Source organism: Ailuropoda melanoleuca, chromosome 1, assembly GCF_002007445.2.
Source record: "Ailuropoda melanoleuca isolate Jingjing chromosome 1, ASM200744v2, whole genome shotgun sequence".
Lineage (NCBI taxonomy): Eukaryota > Metazoa > Chordata > Mammalia > Carnivora > Ursidae > Ailuropoda > Ailuropoda melanoleuca.
Window position 1 is genome coordinate 109,633,005 of NC_048218.1, and position 18,411 is coordinate 109,651,415.

The 18,411-nt window shown below is 54.1% G+C and overlaps 1 protein-coding gene across 5 annotated transcripts in view; it reads left to right on the forward strand.

The window, feature by feature from the left end:
• Nucleotides 1–18,411, forward strand: part of CCM2 (CCM2 scaffold protein) — a 49,231-nt gene that overhangs the window by 21,094 nt on the left and 9,726 nt on the right. Inside the window, exons 1-3 of one of the 5 annotated variants that reach the window (XM_034665117.1) lie at nt 1,454–1,805; nt 1,882–2,018; nt 7,556–7,729. In XM_034665117.1, coding sequence (XP_034521008.1) covers nt 2,007–2,018; nt 7,556–7,729 — 186 coding nt within the window. In that variant the 5' untranslated portion in view covers nt 1,454–1,805; nt 1,882–2,006. Of the gene's footprint in view, nt 1–1,453; nt 1,806–1,881; nt 2,019–7,555; nt 7,730–8,529; nt 9,272–9,365; nt 11,009–18,411 lie in introns of those variants that run through there. The other 4 variants (XM_034665122.1, XM_034665129.1, XM_034665119.1 and 1 more) reach the window with 4 other exon arrangements.

The window sequence follows — 18,411 nt, forward strand, 5'->3', positions numbered from 1 at the left end:
GGCCCAGAGGGAAAATCAGGGATGTTGGTGGGCATTCTACAAGCAGAGGAAACACATTTTCCACCACATTTTCACTGGCGAAGAGCACAGCATGATGACCGTTGAGGACAGTTTGCTTGTGGTGCGGCCCTGCCAAGAAACGGGGAAAGGAATTGTTTTGGGGGCTGGCGCGTTGTTTGAGTGGGGTTCAGAGTTAGCGCTGTGGGCACACTGGCTGGAATGTTCTGTTTGTAGGAGGTCTCGGCTGTCGGCTGCATCCCGGTCATTGGTTTCAGCCGTGAAAGTGGCAGCCCTCTGCTGGCCTCTGTATCTCGACACTCACGTTTGTCGCTCCGGAGGACGCTTGCTTGCTCTGTGTCACTGCTTTGTTTGGGGGCGCAGCCCTCCCGAGACGCCTGCAAGGGGCCGTGTGTCCTTCCTTGTGTCTCGTCTGCGGCATCTGCCCATGCGCTCGCTGGTTTTGCTTTCTCATCCACCGGGAGACCGTGGCATCTGTGAAAGCAAGCCACCTGGCAGGGGGACACCACCGGGGTGTCCCGTAGTTGTGCCTGTCCTGGGGGCCGCTCTGCACCTGCCCTCAGCGGCTGTGTGGAGGCCAGGGCCACCTGGTCCTGCAGCGCAGGGGCTGCTTGGAGAAAGAAGGAGACGTCTGTGTCTGGGCCACGTGCTGCCCCAGGTTGCTTGGGAGATAAAGGGAGAGTCTGGTCGATGCTGGGTTTTATTCTAGCACATCTGGTTCACGGCCTCCTTCTCCGTCCCACGGCACATGTCCTCATCATTGGGGCACGGAGTGATGGCTTCGGAGCCCTCGGTCTTCTCAGAGTCAAGTACTGAACTTCAGTACAGTTTAAGTGGAACCATGTGAAAAGGCCATTTTTATGGGCAAAAAGCTGTTGAACGCCTGGACTTTGGTTCATTCCTAATAACAAACTTGTGTCATACTTGTGAGCTTGTTTGGAGGTTCTAGCAGGGGAGCGCAGCTACTCGTATACCCTTGACCGAAGACCGGTCCTCCTCTATCGGGGATGGTCGTCCTCTTCGACCGAGCGCGCAGCTTCGGGAGGGACGCACATGGAGCGGTGAGGGAGGAAGGGGACACCCGCCTAGCCAGCCAGATCAGCCGAATCAACCCTGGCGATCAATGGGGTGACAGATGTCGCAGCCAGATCGCCCTCACATCCTGTGTCATACTTGTGAAGTCTGTTGATCTGTGAGCACACGTGGTCCCTCCAATGAACCAGACGCTTACTTACATAGCCTTTCACGCTGGCAGGCTGTTCTGGAATAGTCCACGTCAGGCCACCCCATCAGCACACCAGCTTCTGCTTTTCTAGGTGAGGGCATTTGACCCTAAAGACATTGAAGGGAACTTACTCAGAAACTTGCTCTTCTGTGTCACGTGGGGAACTCAAACTCGGGAGTCCCGGGGGACCCAGAGGCTGTTGGAGGCTGAGGGCTTCAAGGGCATGCTCTGCCCCAGCCTTGACCTGGGCGCTTGGGGGAGAGGTGACCACACACGGGTGGGCCCCCCCCCCCGAGTGGTCAGAGGGGAGCCCTGCAGGGTCCGGGTTTGCTTGGTCACTCTTGTTAGCAGTGGATTTACAGAATGATTGGATTCCCAGAATAACGTCCTTCAACGGACCACTCAGCACTGGCTAGAAATGCAGAGAGGCAGCGGTGGGCGTGCGAACTCCTGACCGCCTCCAGCACACGCCGCTTTTCTTGGATGTTTTCGTGCTCGCAGCCGTTTGGGTTTTGCCCGCAGTTGGAGGGTGCTGCCTGCCTCTTACCCTTTTTAACAAACGGTAAACAGCCTCAGTGGGGTTTGCAGAAGGAAGCTGTGGTTTCTGGTCTTCCTGTTCATTCACATGTTTTTTTCAGAGGGAGGGCTAACATCTGACCATATTTTTCAACAAGATCAGAAGTGAACAGAGGAGAATGCACAGTAACTTTCGGCAGAGGGGGAGGAACCAGAGCTCCTCCTCAGACTTTCCAGCGGGTGGCCCATGGAGAACGAGGTAGGTGCAAGCCCAGTGGGGACGGAGCTGGCCAGAACGAGCGTGTGGGCCCATCGGGGGTGTGCTCATGAGCCGGGGTGACCCGGGCCCACAACCCCCGCTTTGGGGAGAGGGGATGAGGGTTCCCGCTGGCTTCCGGGTCTGAGAAGCAGTGGCTGGTGGTGGTCAGTGAAGACATGAGGAGGGTCCACCCATCTGAACTCAAGGAGTAGGAGGCCTAGGTGTCCTGTCTGCGGGGAAAGAGCAGCTTTCACGTGGATTTGTGGTTGGTTAGGATGCAGTATCTGAGTTGAAACGTGATTTAGGGAAGGGCGAAGAAAAAGAGCCCATCGCGCTGGCACACGCGCACCCAGAATGTCGTCTGTGAGGTGGCCAGGACCCCGCGGAAGGTGCTGGCGCGTGTGCTGCCTGAGCAAGCCGTCGGGGGCCCTGAGGTCTGGGCAAGGCCTGGGGGCGCGGGCTGTGCCCTGCTCTTCCTTGGCCCCTTTTCCTGTTGCTAGGCACTTCGTACTGAAGATTTCTTTAAAAGCTAATCTGCGGACCCGCGTAGCTGAGAATGCTGGTAGTTAGTTGATATTAAGATGAGCGCTGGGCATGAGTCTGGGGGAGCGCCCGGCTGACTCAGTTGGAGGAGTGTGCAACTCTCGGTGGCAGGGTTGTGAGTTCGAGCCCCACATTGGGTGTAGCCATGACTTAAAAATAAAATCTTTAAAAATAAAAAAAAGTCGGCAGTGTTGCTGCACAGGTGTGACACGAAGGTGCTCTTCGTCGGGAAGCTTGCAGGGGACGATTTGCCACACTGTGTGTGTGCCCGCTGAGCCGCCCAGCGGGACAGAACCGTGGCCTCGGGTTTCTGCTGAAATGGGCCTGCGAGCTGTCTGCCCGACCGCCACTCTGGCCTCGGTGCCTCCCCCAGGCTTGACTGCAGCCCTGCATGGCCGTGACCGCTGTGTGCAGCTGCCCATCAGCTGGGTCCTGGGGGAGGGACGGAGGCTCCCTCGTGTTGCAGCCCCATGGTTGGGCCCCTACCAAGCACTCGTTAGACATTTGCTGAATGCTGGACTTGAGGACGTCTGTGGCCTTGCACTTGGAAAGTGTGTGGGGGGAGTTTTGAATTATGAACTGAAGGATTGGTAAGGTTTGCCCTTGAGAATGTGCGGACCTGCACCAAGGTGCTCTGCGCGGTCCCTCCCCTCCTGGCTGCTGGGGACTCTGCGGAGCTCGCAGAGCCTAGTGCTGTGCACACACAGCCAGCTGGTGTGTCGCCTTGTGATTAACTCTGGTCCCCAAGTGGAGACCCCTGCCCCGTGAATGGTTGTGCTGTTTCTTTCAGAGATGCATTGCTCCTTGTAAGTTAGACGCTCCGGCGGAGATGTTAGCCTCTGAGAATTTATGTAGGAGACACGCTTGCTCAGAGCCTGCGCGCCCCAGGTGAGCTGATAAGCCGAGGTTCAGCCCAGCAAAGTCAAGGCCAGCCTGGCCCAGGGGCACTCCTCTGGGAAACACTCAGCAGCCAGATGGAGTGTGTGTTTAAGAGTGACCTTCCAGGTCCCCAACTTCAAAAGTGGTNGCATTGCTCCTTGTAAGTTAGACGCTCCGGCGGAGATGTTAGCCTCTGAGAATTTATGTAGGAGACACGCTTGCTCAGAGCCTGCGCGCCCCAGGTGAGCTGATAAGCCGAGGTTCAGCCCAGCAAAGTCAAGGCCAGCCTGGCCCAGGGGCACTCCTCTGGGAAACACTCAGCAGCCAGATGGAGTGTGTGTTTAAGAGTGACCTTCCAGGTCCCCAACTTCAAAAAGTGGTTTCAAGCATAAGATGGAAGATTTTGTAAGAAGAGGTAAGGATCTAGGGCTCGTTTCCAGGCCAGTCCAGAAAGTTCCCCACGGTCGTAGAAGCAACCGCCGTAAGCCCTGCATCCCCGCCCCGGCCCTGGGCTCTGGACTCTCAGGGCCCTGTCTCCTCAGAGAATATTTAGGCTCAGGTGGACCCCAGCCAACCCAGTGCTGGGCTCCATTCTACAAGGCAAATCGTCCTCAGCACCTCGCTCTTTCTGGGGCTGAGTTGGTCCTTTGTCTCCTGGGGTCAGGGATTATGAGATTCTTCCTGTGATGACGATGAAGATCAGCGCTCAGTAAAAATTCCAGTTGAACGAGAAGGAGCGCTGGCACTGCTAGAAATGCTTTTAAAACTCGATGTCTTGATCTGGAGTATATTCCAGAAGTTGAAGGATCTATGATCGTGTTCGGGAACCCTGCTTCTGTGTCAGAATATTCTGAATTGTCTCTCTGTGTATTTTCTTAACCAGAACTTCACTTTACATTTTCATATTCAAAAGCAACCTCTGTTCCCAAACCCAGAGTGCCCTCGTGGTCGCACTGTTTCTGGAGAGGCGGAGGGGCCCACTGCCTGCAGCCGGCAGGGACATGCCGCTGACGTGGGCTCAGGTAGCAGCGGGAAGGGGCAGGTTTACCACGATCGTTTCTCTGCCCAGTGGTTTCAGCGTTCCACTGTCTAGGAAAGCTTGTCCACGGTTTAAAGTCACCGGAGACATTAACAACAAAAAGCGTGCAGTGCCGGGGCGTTCAGGGCTCCTCCCCGAGGCTGGAAGCTGTGTGCTCCTGGACGTTCCCACGGGGTTGTGCTCGACCCGCGGCTTGTGTGTGGGGCCCGCAGGGTGGGTGCCCCCGTGCCTCACGGGCTTGTGCCTTGTTTCCAGGGCGGCACCTTTAAACGCAGAGCAGTTGGCACTAAGGCACAGCTTTGAGGCGGCCGGCTGGCGGTTTTCGTCATGGATTTAGTGCCTGTTCACCTGCTTCGTGCTCATTTCCCGGCCCGATGGTGCCCTCTTGAGGCAGGAGCTGTCTCATTCCCCCACAGGGCCTTCCGCACGCTTGGCCAGCGCGGGCGTGGAACATCCACCCACCAGCACTTCCTCCTCCCCCGCATGCCGGGGTCCCCTGCGGGGTCCCAGAGGAGGATGGGGTTGGGCTCAGCCTCGGGAGTGGTGGCCCTTGGGCAGTAGGAGGCCTCTGGGGAGGGCTGTCCGGGTTTCCTCGTGCTGCAGGGGCCACACAGGTGCCGCTGACCCGCCCGCAGAGCGTCTGTCTTCAGGGTGGGCTGCAGGGCTGAGGCCCCAGGGTCCCTCCCAACACGGACCAGTTGTGCGTGCAGACTGTAATATTATGAGCTGTGTGTCCACCGCAAAGTAGCAACGTGGGTTTGCGTGTGATCTGTGGACCTGGTGATTTGGTGGGGCTTCACGGCGAGAGGCTGACCTTGGCAAACCTGTCCATTCAGAGTTGATTTCCCGCTGCTCCCAGGAGCCGAGGAGTAACGAGGTGGGAGAGTGCGTGTGAGCAGTTGCGTGTGCCCCTGGATTCCGACCCGCCCTCAGCCTTTGCCCCGGCTGGTCACGATCCAGGAGGGTTGCCAGGCAGAGATTGTGTAGGGACAGATGTCTGTGTCTGTGTGCCTTACACGTTTTGAGAGGGGCGAGCTTTGCGCATGCCTGCTGTCGTTTCTCCGTAGCCCTGGGGCAGCGCACACCTCTCACAGGAACCGGGAGGTGCTCTGTGTATAGAAGCTAGGGGTCAGGAAGGCCCTGCTGACCAGGGTGCAGGCTAGAGAGGCAGCCCCAGTCTGGCGTGGTCTGCCTGCCTGGGGTAGGACTAGTGAAATGTGGTGTTTGCTTTACTACATTTCCAGGGTCATTTTTAACTTAAAATTTACTGTAGGTGTTTGGCCCGTTGTGGGTGATGGTTTCCCACCGTTCCTCACGTGCGCCGCACATAGCGCCCACCTGCTGCGATGCCCCAGGCTTTCACCTGGAGTGCCCCCACTCTTGGCCACACTCCTAAGTTGTGTGGGGCTGAAACTCCCACGGGCGGAGGAGAACGGGGCCTGGACAGACCCCAGGGATGGGCAGTCTTCTCAGAGACGCCCCGTCCCTTCTGCAGTGTGTCTGTGTCCCTGTGAGGCCCGGGGCATCTTGTCTCAGCTGAAGCATGAGCAGCTGCAGGCAGGAGCTGCCCTCATCCTTACATAAAAAAAATTGCTGGGATGGAAAATGAGAAATATAAACGAGTAGAGAGACAAGTGAATGAAGCTCTGGTGGACATCGTCCAGCTTCGGTGGTGGCCCTGTGGGTCTTACGTCAGCCTTAGCCCACTCACCCTGGAGGGGCTCCGTGGAGGGACATGGGGAGTGGGAACCAGGAGGTGCTCTTGGGGGGTGGGGGGTGCTCCAGGGTGAGGGAGTGCTCCAGGGCAGAGAGGGGGGTGCTCCATGGCAGGGACGGGGGTGGTCCAGGACAGAGAGGGGGTGCTCCAGGGCGAGGGCTGCTTTAAAGGAGAGGTGCTTCCAGGTAGTGAGGGGTGCTCCCAGGCGGGGGGGGTTCTCCGGGGCAGGGAGGGGGGGACGCTGCAGAGCAGAGTATTCTGGTGGGTTCAGGGTGGGCCCTGCAGGGTGTGCTGAGAGACCCCAAGGCCTTGCCTGCCTTTGTGGGGGGTCAGTGCACCTGTTCGCCCTCCACCTGCGAGGCTGACTGGTGAGGAGCCTCATGGCTTCAAAGGTCATGGCACTCGTTTGTGTGGGACTTGGTCCACCGCTGAACTTCCCCCAGCGCAGGAGAAACATGTAAGGACCATTCGGTGACAGAAGTACCTGGCTTGTTTCTATTGTTTCTATAAGTGTGGGTCCAACTGAGCCTGGGGGTCCTGGCTGCGGTTGGGCACCAGGCCGTGTGGGCAGGCAAACTGCCTCCTTGGTCTGAGGGGGACTTTGGGTGTGGTGGTGGTTCCCTGCCTAGGCAGTGTGTTAGCATTTTATTTTCTCTGGTTTGCATTCCTATGGGTTGGCCGGAAGCAGTGAGCCTGCACCTGTCTGCGTGCAGGGGTGCAGTGACCATGGCAGGTGAGGGGCTCCCTTGCAGAGTCACAGGGAAGGGACACCAAGCCCACCCCTGGGCCCCCCTTGCTCATGCTCTGTAGGGTTACTTTGGTGGGAGGGTTAGCCTCCATCATGCGGGTCGCCCGGTGTGGTCAGCACCCTGGGGCAGCAAGGCCCCGGCAGTGGGAGGGGCGTGCGGAGCGCAGGCGTGGACACAGGCAGGGGGTGGGCTCTCGGTTGCTGAGCTGTATCCTTTGTTGAGGCTGCGGTGCCTGCCCTGGGGTCCTGGAGCCAGGGAACCCACTGGAGCCAGGGGCTTGGGTGGTGTTACATTGCTGTCTTCTGGGGGGATTCTCCCCCTTCCTATCCTCTCCTGAGTCACAAGATTTCTCGCCGGGAGAGTGTGCCCTTGCCCTTCCGAGTGTCCGAGGGCTGGTGGAGGATGGGCCCCCACTCTGCATGCCCGAGCTGGCACGGGCCCCCCCACAAGCCCGTCCGGCATTCTCAATACCGTCCTCCCTGGGCCGCACGGGCAGCCCCTTTGCAGGGGGACCGTGGTGGTGGCTCGGCCACTTCAGCTTGTGCGCCGTGGGGGCTGCGCGAAGCCTTTGTGAATAACGACTTCCAACCCTTGCCGTTTCTGCCTGCAGCCTGGAATTGTGTCGCCGTTTAAACGAGTATTCCTAAAAGGTGAAAAGAGTAGAGATAAGAAAGCCCATGAGAAGGTGACAGAGCGGCGCCCCCTGCACACTGTGGTGCTGTCCCTTCCCGAGCGCGTGGAGCCCGACAGACTGCTGAGCGACTACATCGAGAAGGAGGTGAAGGTAAGTGTGGCCGTGGGATGCGCCACCCGCTGTCCCGCCCACGCCCGTGTGTCGGGTGACCGCCCACGCTCCACGTCCCTGTCCGCTGGCCCTGTTTCTGGCTCTCCTACGAGAACGGCCACCTCCTTTCTCTCAAGGGTGGGTCTGTGTTTGTGTTCCGGGTGTTGTGGTCATGGCCGAGGGCGCGGGCCTCCCGAACCCTGTCCGATCCTGCGTGCAGGCACTTGTGGATGAGCGTGGCACGCCCAGCCCCCAAACGCGCAGGAGCGAAAATGAACCAGGGAGAGGGGCTGTGGCCTTGAGGTCGTGGGGGGCACCAGGAGCCTGGTGCCTGTGCTTGGACAGGGTGCTGGAGAAGGTGGGTCAGCAGAGTTCACGGAACCTGCCAGCTGCCGAGTCCTCTCAGAGCACACAGAGCGGTCCAGCCTGACCTCCGGTCAGGGAGGGTGTGGGGCGGTTGGTGTCCTTGAAGGGGTTTCTGCCCTCACCTGGCCATCAGGTGACTGGGGAGATGGGTGGTGTCCCCAGCAGAGACAAGGGACTGGGGAGGCTCAGGCGTGGGGACACTTGGCACAGAGGAGGGTTGGGGTGACCCTGAGTGAAGACGAAGACATGAAGCCAGCCTGTGTACGGAGTGGAAAGTCCCCCGCACCTCTCCCTGCCAAGCTTCCGGAACACCTGCACGGAGGCCTGTCCCACACGGGGTCCTGAGGGTGCTCTCGGGGAAGCCGGGGTTACCGCCCACCGGCCTGAGCATAGCCACGTCCAGCGACGTTGCCCTTGCGCGTGGCTTCTGTCAGGAACAGCATGGATTCATACACGTCCAAGGAGATAGAGCGCACGACAAACACGAGAGGCAAGTGTGAATGTGGCCACAGCCACGCAGCAAACAGTGGGAAAATGTAACGCCCTTGGAGAGGTAAGAGCAAATGCTGTGAACTCTGAAGTAACAGGCTCCCTTCTAAATAAGAAGGTGCCGATGGGAGCCTTTGGAACGAGAGGTACGTCCATGTATGTCTTAAAACTTTCATGAGAGGGGTTGAACGGATGTCAGGAAAGGCACCAGAAAGAATGACCAGAAGGTGAAGAGAGAGGAAATTAGTGGGAGACGGAAAGAGCAAAAGGAGATGGTAGGGTTGACCAGGGAGGCTCAGCAGGGGTGGAGGGGGAGAGGCGGCCTCCAGGCGGTAATTTGGGACCTGTCGCAGAGTCGGCCAGTGTGACCTCTCAGGACAAAGGGGTCCCGCCACGGTGACCAGGCTGACCCTGTTCTGAGGGAGCCACGGGAGGACGTGCTGCCTCACAGCACGGGACACTCCGTGAAGGTGGAGACGCGGCTCCAGAGCCAGGGCTCCACCCAGAAAGGAGCCGGGAGGATTCCGGGCGCGACAGAAGAGCCCAGGCCCTGGTGAGACTCTGAGGACCAGGCCTGAGCACCTCTGGGAGAGGGGACAGGATGTTTTCTGTGTTTGGGGAGAGTCAGATCCGTGCGTGAAGACCAGCGAGGTGCGGGGAAAGGTGGCCCCTATTAAACCCTGAAAGGTAAAAGTGGGGGATTTCTGCTTCCAGGAGGTGGGGTGCATGTGCCTCTCCCTGGGCCTCTTACTTCGTACAACTATAATCCTGGATGTTGCAGATGCAGTGACTTCTGCAGGATGGATAAAGGCAGACCTGCAGGGACCTGGGGGCCCCAGGTGAGGCCTCAGGTGAGGCCCCGCCTCTCTTTGTCCTCGTGTATCCCCAGCGTGGGGTCGAAGAGGCCAGCAACCCAGAAACACAAGCAGGTGCAGACAGACCCCAACGAAAGCCTCTCCATCTGGACAAAAGACCAGCAAAGGGGTGCCAGCCAAGGCCAAGCGGGGGCCAGCACCTGCCCCAGAGGAGGCCAGACCGGGAGCAGGGACTTCCGCTCCTGATGAACCCGGGTGGGACTGGGGTGTCCGTGGGGCCCCGGGGGAGCCAGAATGCCCGCCATGCCCCACAAGACAGAGGAGACCCCTCGGCGGCGGCTGTGGGACCAGAGCACGCTTTCCGGCGCGTGTGTGGTTGGAGTCCTGGCCCGGAGGGGCTGAGAAACTGTTCCAGGGAGTCCTGTCCAAATTGTCACTCATTTGGCCAAAGACAAACTTAGAGATTTAAGAAGCGGAGCGCACTGCAAGCAGGGCGAATCCGGAGCAACGTGTCACCAACGTGACACCAACGTGTCACCGTGAAACTTGTCAAGAGCAGAGCCAGAAGGTCTGGAGAACAGTGAGGAGAGCACTTTATCCACGGGGAGATCGGGGTGCCGGCAGTGACGGGGCTTTCCAGCATGCGTGCCTAAGGAGCCCGCAGCGTGTCTAGCGGGCAGCACGGCTGGCTTGGATCACTCTGCGACGACTAAGGACACTCAAGTTCTTGTCTGGACTCTCCCGGCGGAAGAGGCCTGCCTGCTCTCACTGGAAGATTCCCTCACTTGTTCAGGGAACGGATGCCGGTGCTGCACAGTCTCTCCTGGAAAGAGAAGGGGCGAACTTACTCTGAAGGGGTGCCGGGCTGGCTCGGGATTCCAAGAGGAATCCATCACCTGGACCGGCCAGGGTAGAAATCTCATGGGATTCTATCAGTTGATGCAGAAGAAACACCCAACACCCATTCATGAGGAAAAAGCCAGAAAACCAGGGTGTGTGCATGAGCCACGGTACACATCCAAAGTGGGCGCCAAACTTAAAAATGAAATACCATTTACAGTGACTTCAGAAAGACTGAGGTATAAATGGAACCAGACGTGTACGGGATTTGCTGAGAGCGCACAGTAGGGGCGCAGGGAAGCACAGATCTACATGTCGGGGACCTCAACCCGGGCAGTGTGTCACGTATCCCCAGACCCATGCGCCGCTTATCAAAATCCCAGTGAGGTTTTTTGTAGATCTGAAGAGGACTTTAAAATGTATACGGAAAAGCAGAAACAGCAGAGTTGCTGAGACGGTTTTGAAAGAGAAGAGCAAACGAGAGGAGGCAGGCCAACCACTGTCACACGGTATGGGCACAGACACCCGCACGGAGGTCAGCGGGACGGGGTCGAGAACCTGAAACAGACGTGCACTGACGTGCCCCGCTGGATTTTGACGAAGGTGCAAACGCAGCGGTAATGGGAAGGACGGTCTTCTCAGCACGGCGCCGGAGCTGCTGGGCACCCGCAGAGAAAAACATGGACCTCACCTCACTCTCCACCCCCGTATGTGCAAAAAATTCACCTGGGACAGGCTGGAGCTGGCTGAGACGCTGCGGGCAGGACAGGTGAACCCATTCCTGGGGTATGTGTCTGTCCTTACCAGCAAAGAGTTTCCCTTTTCGAGGCTGACCAGCCACCCAGAGCCTGGTTGGCCCCTCGCGGGACGGTGCCGTATGGGGGCCTCGGAGTCTGCCACTGGGACAGGGACTATTGTGCATTGGCTTGTCTCCAGCGAGGTGAGCCCAGCTTGGCCTCCACCTTCTGTCAGCTGAGCGTAGGCTGAGCTAAGGGGGAGGCCCCGTGCTTCTCTACTGGGGTCCCGTGGCTCGGGGGTAGGACCATGACTCTGCTTTGCTCCATCCTGGATGGTGGATGGGAATGGCTCCTGGCGGCTTTGGAGGGGAAGGTGTTTGTCCCGTGAGCTCACCCTCTCTCACAAAGAATCCATCTAGCTCCCTTGTGCAGGCCACGGCCACAACCACGGCCACGGCCCACCAGTTCTGCAGAGCCAGGCTAGGTATGAGGTGGAGCCCGCCGTCCCCACGCCATGTAAGTCTTGGAGGGCAGCTTGCATCTCTGCTTTGGCCACTGGCAGTGACATCATTCTTGCTTTGGAACTGTGGCCAGGGGCAGCAGCGGGATGAGTGTCAGGGGCTGCCACGTGGCCTTTTGTATGTCAGTAGCTCCCGCATTCTGGAGACTGCTAAGTACGCCTGTTCCTATGACACAGGGGACGTGGGTCTGGACGCCGAGGGCATTGTGTGCACATCTGGGCCTGGTCCCTGAGCCCCCGGCCCGGCAGGACCTCTGGGCCGTCCGGGTCCCGGGGTGCTGGCATCGTCTCTAAACTGTGAAGGATTTCCTGGTCCCCAGGGTACAGTTGCTCAGGGGAGAGACTAATCCCTCCAGGAGAGCTGGGGCCGTTTCTGCAGCGGGAGCTGCGGGAACCTTCTCTTGGGGCTCCGCCTCTCCTTCAGCCACGTTTCTGGGTCTGGAACCAGCGTCAGGGATCGAGCCTTTGTGCCCGAGCCGTGCACTTGGTGGCGTCCTCGTGTGTGTGCATTAGGTGACGTCCTCGGCTCCTGTGCTGTGGGAGCCGGCTCCGTGGCCCCCGCAGGCCACGCCCCACTGCCTCTCCATGCACTCCTGTGGTTCCTGCAGATCAGCGCCACTGCCTGTCATTGCTCCCTGGGGTCCTGTTGTCCCCTCGCTCCGGGGTGCCCCATTCTGTGAGCGTCTCCTGCCGTCAGCTCTACCTCCTCGGAGCTGCTCATCCTCCAGAGTGGGGTGTCTTCCCAGCCCTCCCAAGGAGCAGGGGGAGCAGCAGCGTCTTACACAGGGGACCCCATCCAGCAAGCCCACCTCTGAGCCCTTTCAAACCTTCACCCACGGTTTGCCAGGGCTGCTTGTGTGTGTGTGTGTGTGTGTGGTGTATGTGGTGTCGTCTGTCTTCCAACAAGTGGGGGTGGGCCACTCGTGCAGGCCCAGCGCGTTGAGAAGTCGTGCACCTGCCCTGGTGTCCCCGCCCCGTGGGAAAGTCCTGCCCTTCCTTCCATCAGGCCCCGCTCTGCTGCAGGGATCTTGCCAACCAAGGCCAGTGGTGGGTGGACGTTGTCGGGAGGCCACCCTGGAGTCAGTATAGAAACGGACATCTGTTGTGTCCCGTCAGCAGTGATTTTTTGGAAGCACTTTCTGTATTTGGAGCTGGAGCGTGAGCTCGCCAGCACGCCTCTGCGCTGGCTGTGGTCCCTGTAAGGCTGCAGGAGGGCAGCGGGGTGAGGGGTGCCCAGGACGGTCTGGTGGTCTCATCTTCCACCTCACCGATGCTGGGACCGTTGACAGGTGTGACTGCCAGTCACAGGTCCCCTCGGGGCCTCTCACACTTCATCACGTTTACCCCTCTGTAGCTGTGCCCTTCTGCTGTGATTCGTTGGTCGGGCCGGCGCCCTTTGCCGTTGCCCCCCATGGTGGGTGTGGGCCAGCCGCAGCTGACCTTGTAAGGGCGCAAGGCGTCGATTAGGGGACCTTGCAGCATGATGGGACGTGTGTGGTAAGCCCTGTCCGGGAGGCACACCTTGTCCCATCTGGAATTGTAACAAGGATGACAGCTGCAATGTTCTGTTAATGAAAATGTTGTTTTGCCAAGAATTACGTTGCAATGAAGCAAATCTCAAATGAATGGCGGTTCCCTGTTCTATGAAAAAAGTAGAATCGGCTCTGGAGATGTGCTAGCTGGGTTTGAAGCACAGCGGCACTAAGAAAGGGAGGAGACGGGTGACGTCATCCCCCCCGGGCCACGTGGCGGGGGCAGGCCCTGTGCAGCCCTGTGCACACACAGCAGGACACTGTCATTTCAGCAAAGCACTGAAGATGAGAGTGACGGTTCACGGACAGGATCGTGCTGCTTAGGATTCAAAAAGTTGTTAGCAAATGAAATTATTGAGTAAAAAGTAAAACTAAAAAGATAATTTTTATTGTGGTAAACTACATCACAGGGGCGCCTGGGTGGCTCAGTTGGTTAAGCATCTGCTTTTAGCTCAGGTCATGGTCTCAGGGTTCTGGGATCGAGCCCTGCATCAGGCTCCTTGCTCAGCAGGAGTCCGCTTCTCCCTCTCCCTCTGCCCTCCCCCCAGCTTGTGTGGTCTCACCCTGTCAAATGAATAAATAAAATCTTTAAAATATATATATATACATGACAAAATTGGTCATTTTAACCCATTTTAACCACGTTTAAGTGTGCGGTTCAGTGGCATTAAGCACGCTCACGTTGCTCTGCGGCCACCACCACCATCCATGTCTGGAACGTTCTCATCTCCCCAAACTGAAGTTCTGTTCCCATGAAACACCAGCTCTCTGTCCCATCCCCTGGTTTCAAATACCGGCTCCCACTGGTCGATTGTCATCCCACTCTATTGATTATGGTCTTTGATGCACAAATTTTTTTTTTAAGATTGTATTTATTTGAGAGAGAGAGAGAGCAAGAGAGAGAGCACAAGCCGGCGGGGGGAGAGGGAGAAACAGACTCCCTGCTGAGCAGAGAGCCCAACGTGGGGCTTGATCCCAGGACGCTGAGATCATGATCAGCTGAAGGCAGATGCCTAACCAACTGAGCCACCCAGGCGCCCCTAAGCAATTTAATTTCTTTAAAAATTTTTTAAATTTAATTTTATCTATTATTTATTTACTTATTATTAACATATAATGTAGTATTTGTTATTCAGGGGTGCAGGTCTGTGATTCATCAGTCTTACACAATTCACAGCACTCGCCATAGCACATACCTTCCCCAATGTCCATCACCCAGCCACCCCATCCCTCCCAGCCCTTTCCCCTCCAGCAGCCCTCAGTTTGTTTCCTGAGATTAAGAGTCTCTTATGGTTTGTCTCCCTCTCTGGTTTCATCTTGTTTCATTTTTTCCTGTCTTGCCCTATGATCCTCTGCCTTGTTTCTCAAATTCCACATATCAGTGAGATCATATGATAATTGTCTTTCTCAGATTGACTTATTTTGCTTAGCATAATACCCTCTAATTCCATCCATGTTGTTACAGATGGCAAGATTTCATTTTTTGATGGCTGCATAATATTCCATTGTATATATATACCACATCTTCTTTATCTGTTCATCTGTCGATGGACAGCCAGGCTCTTTCCATAGTTTGGCTGTTGTGGACATTGCTGCTGTAAACATTGCGGTGCAGGTGCCCCTTCGGATCACTACATTTGTATGTTTGGGATAAATACCCAGTAGGATGCACAAACATTTTTAATTTTGATGAGTTCCAATTTATCTGTTTTTTTTTTTTAAAGATTTTATTTATTTGACAGAGATAGAGACAGCCAGCGAGAGAGGGAACACAAGCAGGGGAGTGGGAGAGGAAGAAGCAGGCTCATAGTGGAGGAGCCTGATGTGGGACTTGATCCCAGAACGCCGGGATCATGCCCTGAGCCGAAGGCAGACGCTTAACCGCTGCGCCACCCAGGCACCCCTGTTTTTTTTTTTTTTTAATTGCCTGTGCTTTTGGTGTTGTAACCAAGAAATCATTACCAAATCCAACGTCATGAAGCTGTTTCTCTGTTTTCTTCTAAGACTCTTAGAGCTTTAGGTCTTACATTTAGGTGTTTGATCCATTTGAATTAATTTTTGTATATGATGTGAGGTAAGGGACCAACTTCTTTCTTCTCTGTGTGGAAATCTAGTTTTCCCAGCATCATTTGTTGAAAAGACTGTCCTTTCCCTATCAATGGTCTTTGCTGCCTTGTCAAAAATCAACTGACCGTGTTTGTGAGGGTTTCTTTCTGGACTGTGTTCTCTTCCATCAGTCTGTATGTCTGTCTTTATGCCAGTGTACCACACTGTTCAGTTATTATAGCTTTGTAGTAAGTTTTGAAATCAGGAATTGTGAGAATAGGTGAATTTAATACTGATCAATGTAAACAAGCATCTGCGTTTTTTTTACATGAGCACAGAAGAAGCGGATGGAAAGGCATTGGCCAGCTGCAGCTCCGTGGAAACGTTCTGGAATGTTTGATGAGAAGCCAAGTATGAGCCAGTGGTTCCATGTGCTGCTTATTTATTCTCAAACTGCTCTTTCAGAGAGACATTCCCAGCCCTAGAGAGGGTGGGGAAACCAGCGCACAGTTTACCTTTATCCTTTCTCCCTAGTCCCTAATTTAGAGAAGATGAAATATAAAACTTTTGAGAATGAATATGTGTCTCCCTACAGAGCTGCCCAGCACCCACGCACAGTTGTTGAAAGCAGCTTTCCTGAAGTTTCGGCCACTTGACTTGTACCTGCCACTGTGTTCTGGGTGTACTTCAGCCAGCTCCTCCTCTGTGTGAGCGGGTGATAGCCTGGCACAGCCTTGGGCAGACCAACTTGGGCCACTGTGTTTACCTTACTTGCACTCGGGAATCCCCAGAGTGACCTGCCTGGTTCCTCAGTTGGAGAGGGCATCTGCAAATAAACACAGTTTGATTTCTTCCTTCCCAATCTGTACCTTTTCCCCTCCTTTTCTTGTCTCATTGCATTAGCTAGGACTTGCAATACAGTGTCGAAAAGCAGTGGTGAGAGGGCATATCCTTGTATTACTCCTGATCTTAAGCAATCTTCAGGCATCTCACTGTTAATTAGGATGTTAGCTGTAGGTTTTTGTACGTGTTCTGTATCAATTTAGGAAGTTTCTTTCTATTCCTCGTTTGATGAGGGTTTTTGTCATGAATGGGTGTTGGATGTTGTCAGATGCTTTTTCTGCATTTGTTGATCTGATCATATGATTTTTCTTCTTTAGAGTGTTGATGTGTGAGGGATTACATTAATTTATTTCTGAATTTTGAATCAGCCTTGCCTACCTGGGGTAAATACAACTTGGTCATTGTGTATATTTATTATCTTTGTATAATTTATATAAATTATATAATTTATATAAATATCTTTATACCTTGTTGGATTAGATTTGCTAATATTTTGTTGAGAATTTTTACATTTATGTGTATGAGAAAAATTGATCTGTAGCTTTTCCTTTCTTGTAGTGTCTTTGATTTTGATATTAGGGTCGTGCTACCTCATAGAATGGGTTAGGATGTTTTCTCTGTTTTTATTTTCTAGAAGAGATTATAGAGAATTAGTATCATTTCTTCTTTTAGCGTGTGGTGGAATTCACCCGTGAGCCTGTCTGGGCCTGGTGCTTTCTGTTTTAGAAGGTTATTAATTATTAATTCAGTTTCTTTAATAGATCATATGCCTATTCAGATTATCCATTTCTTTTTATGTGAATTTCGATAGTTGTGTCTTTCCTTTTTTTTAAGGTTTTTTTCTTTTTTTCTGATTTTATACTCATGAAAGCAATCTTCTGATATGGATTTTTAAAAAGACTTTATTTATTTATTCAGGCTCCCTTTTGAATAGGGAGTCCAATGCAGGGCTTGATCCGAGGATCCCTGGGATCATGACCCGAGCTGAAGGCAGTCGGCCAACTGACTGAGCCACGGAGGCACCCTTAAAGATTTTATTTATTTATTTGGCAGAGAGAGCGAGAGGGCACAAGCAGGAGGAACAGTAGAGGGAGAGGGATAAGCATGCTCCCCGCCGAGCAAGGTGCAGTGTGGGACTCAATACCAGGACTCTGGGATCATGACCTGAGCCAAAGGCAGACGCTTAACCATCTGAGCCACCCAGGTGCCCCGATAGTTGTGTCTTTCAGAGAATTCCATTGTGATTTGAGAGCATACTGTGTATGGTTTCTAGTCTTTTAAATTTGTTAAGGTGTGTTTTATGGCCCAGAATTTGCTGCTGCTTGATGAACGTTCATGTGAGCTTAAGAAGAATGTGTATTCTGCAGCTATTGGATGAAGTAGTCTGTAGTTACCAATTATATTCTGTTGGTTGAGGGTGTTGAGTTCACCTGTGTCCTCGCTGATTTTCTGCCTGCTGGGTTTGTCCATTTCTGATAGAGTGTCTTGAAGTCTCCAGTTGCAATTGTGGATTCGTTTATTTCTCCTTGCAGTTTTGTCAGTCTTTGCCTTATGTATTTTGATGCTCTGTTGTTAGGTACATACATGTGAAGGATTGTCACATATTTCGAGAACTGTTTCCATTATATAAGATCCCTCTTTGAAGTGGGTTTCCTGTAGGCAACATGTAGTTGGGTCTTGAATTTTTATTTTATTTTATTATTTATTTATTTATTTATTTTTAAAAGATTTTATTTATTTATTTGACAGAGATAGAGACAGCCAGCGAGAGAGGGAACACAAGCAGGGGGAGTGGGAGAGGAAGAAGCAGGCTCACAGCAGAGGAGCCTGATGTGGGGCTCGATCCCATAATGCCGGGACCACGCCCTGAGCCGAAGGCAGACGCCCAACCGCTGTGCCACCCAGGCGCCCCGGGTCTTGAATTTTAAAAAAAAAATTTTTTTAGGGCGCCTGGCTGGCTCAGTTGGTAGAATGTGCGACTCTCAATCTCAGGGTTGTGAGTTTGAGCCCCATGTGGGGTGTAGAGGTTACTTAAATAAAACTTAAAATTTTTTTAAATAAAAAAATTAAAATTAAAAAACATCTTTAGTAAGCTCTGTGCCCAACATGGGGCTCGAACTCACAACCCTGAGATTAAGAGTGTTATGTGCATGCTAGTGCTCTCTCTCTCTCAAACAAATAAATAAATAAATAGATCTTAAAATCCCTCAAATTTTGTCAGAGAAAGTTTTTATTTCTCCTTTGCTTAAAGGACTGGTTTACTGGATACAGAATTGCAAGTTGGTGGGTTTCTGTCAACGCTTCAGTGTTTCATTCCTCTCGTTTGCCTAGTTTCTGAAGAGGAGTCAGATATCATTCTTTTTTTTAAGTATTTTTATTTATTTTTGAGAGAGAGAGTGCGTATGAGCAGGGGAAGGGGCAGAGAGAGAGGAAGGCTCCCCAGTGAGCAGAGTGCCCGATGTGGGACTCGATCCCAGGACCCTGGGATCATGGC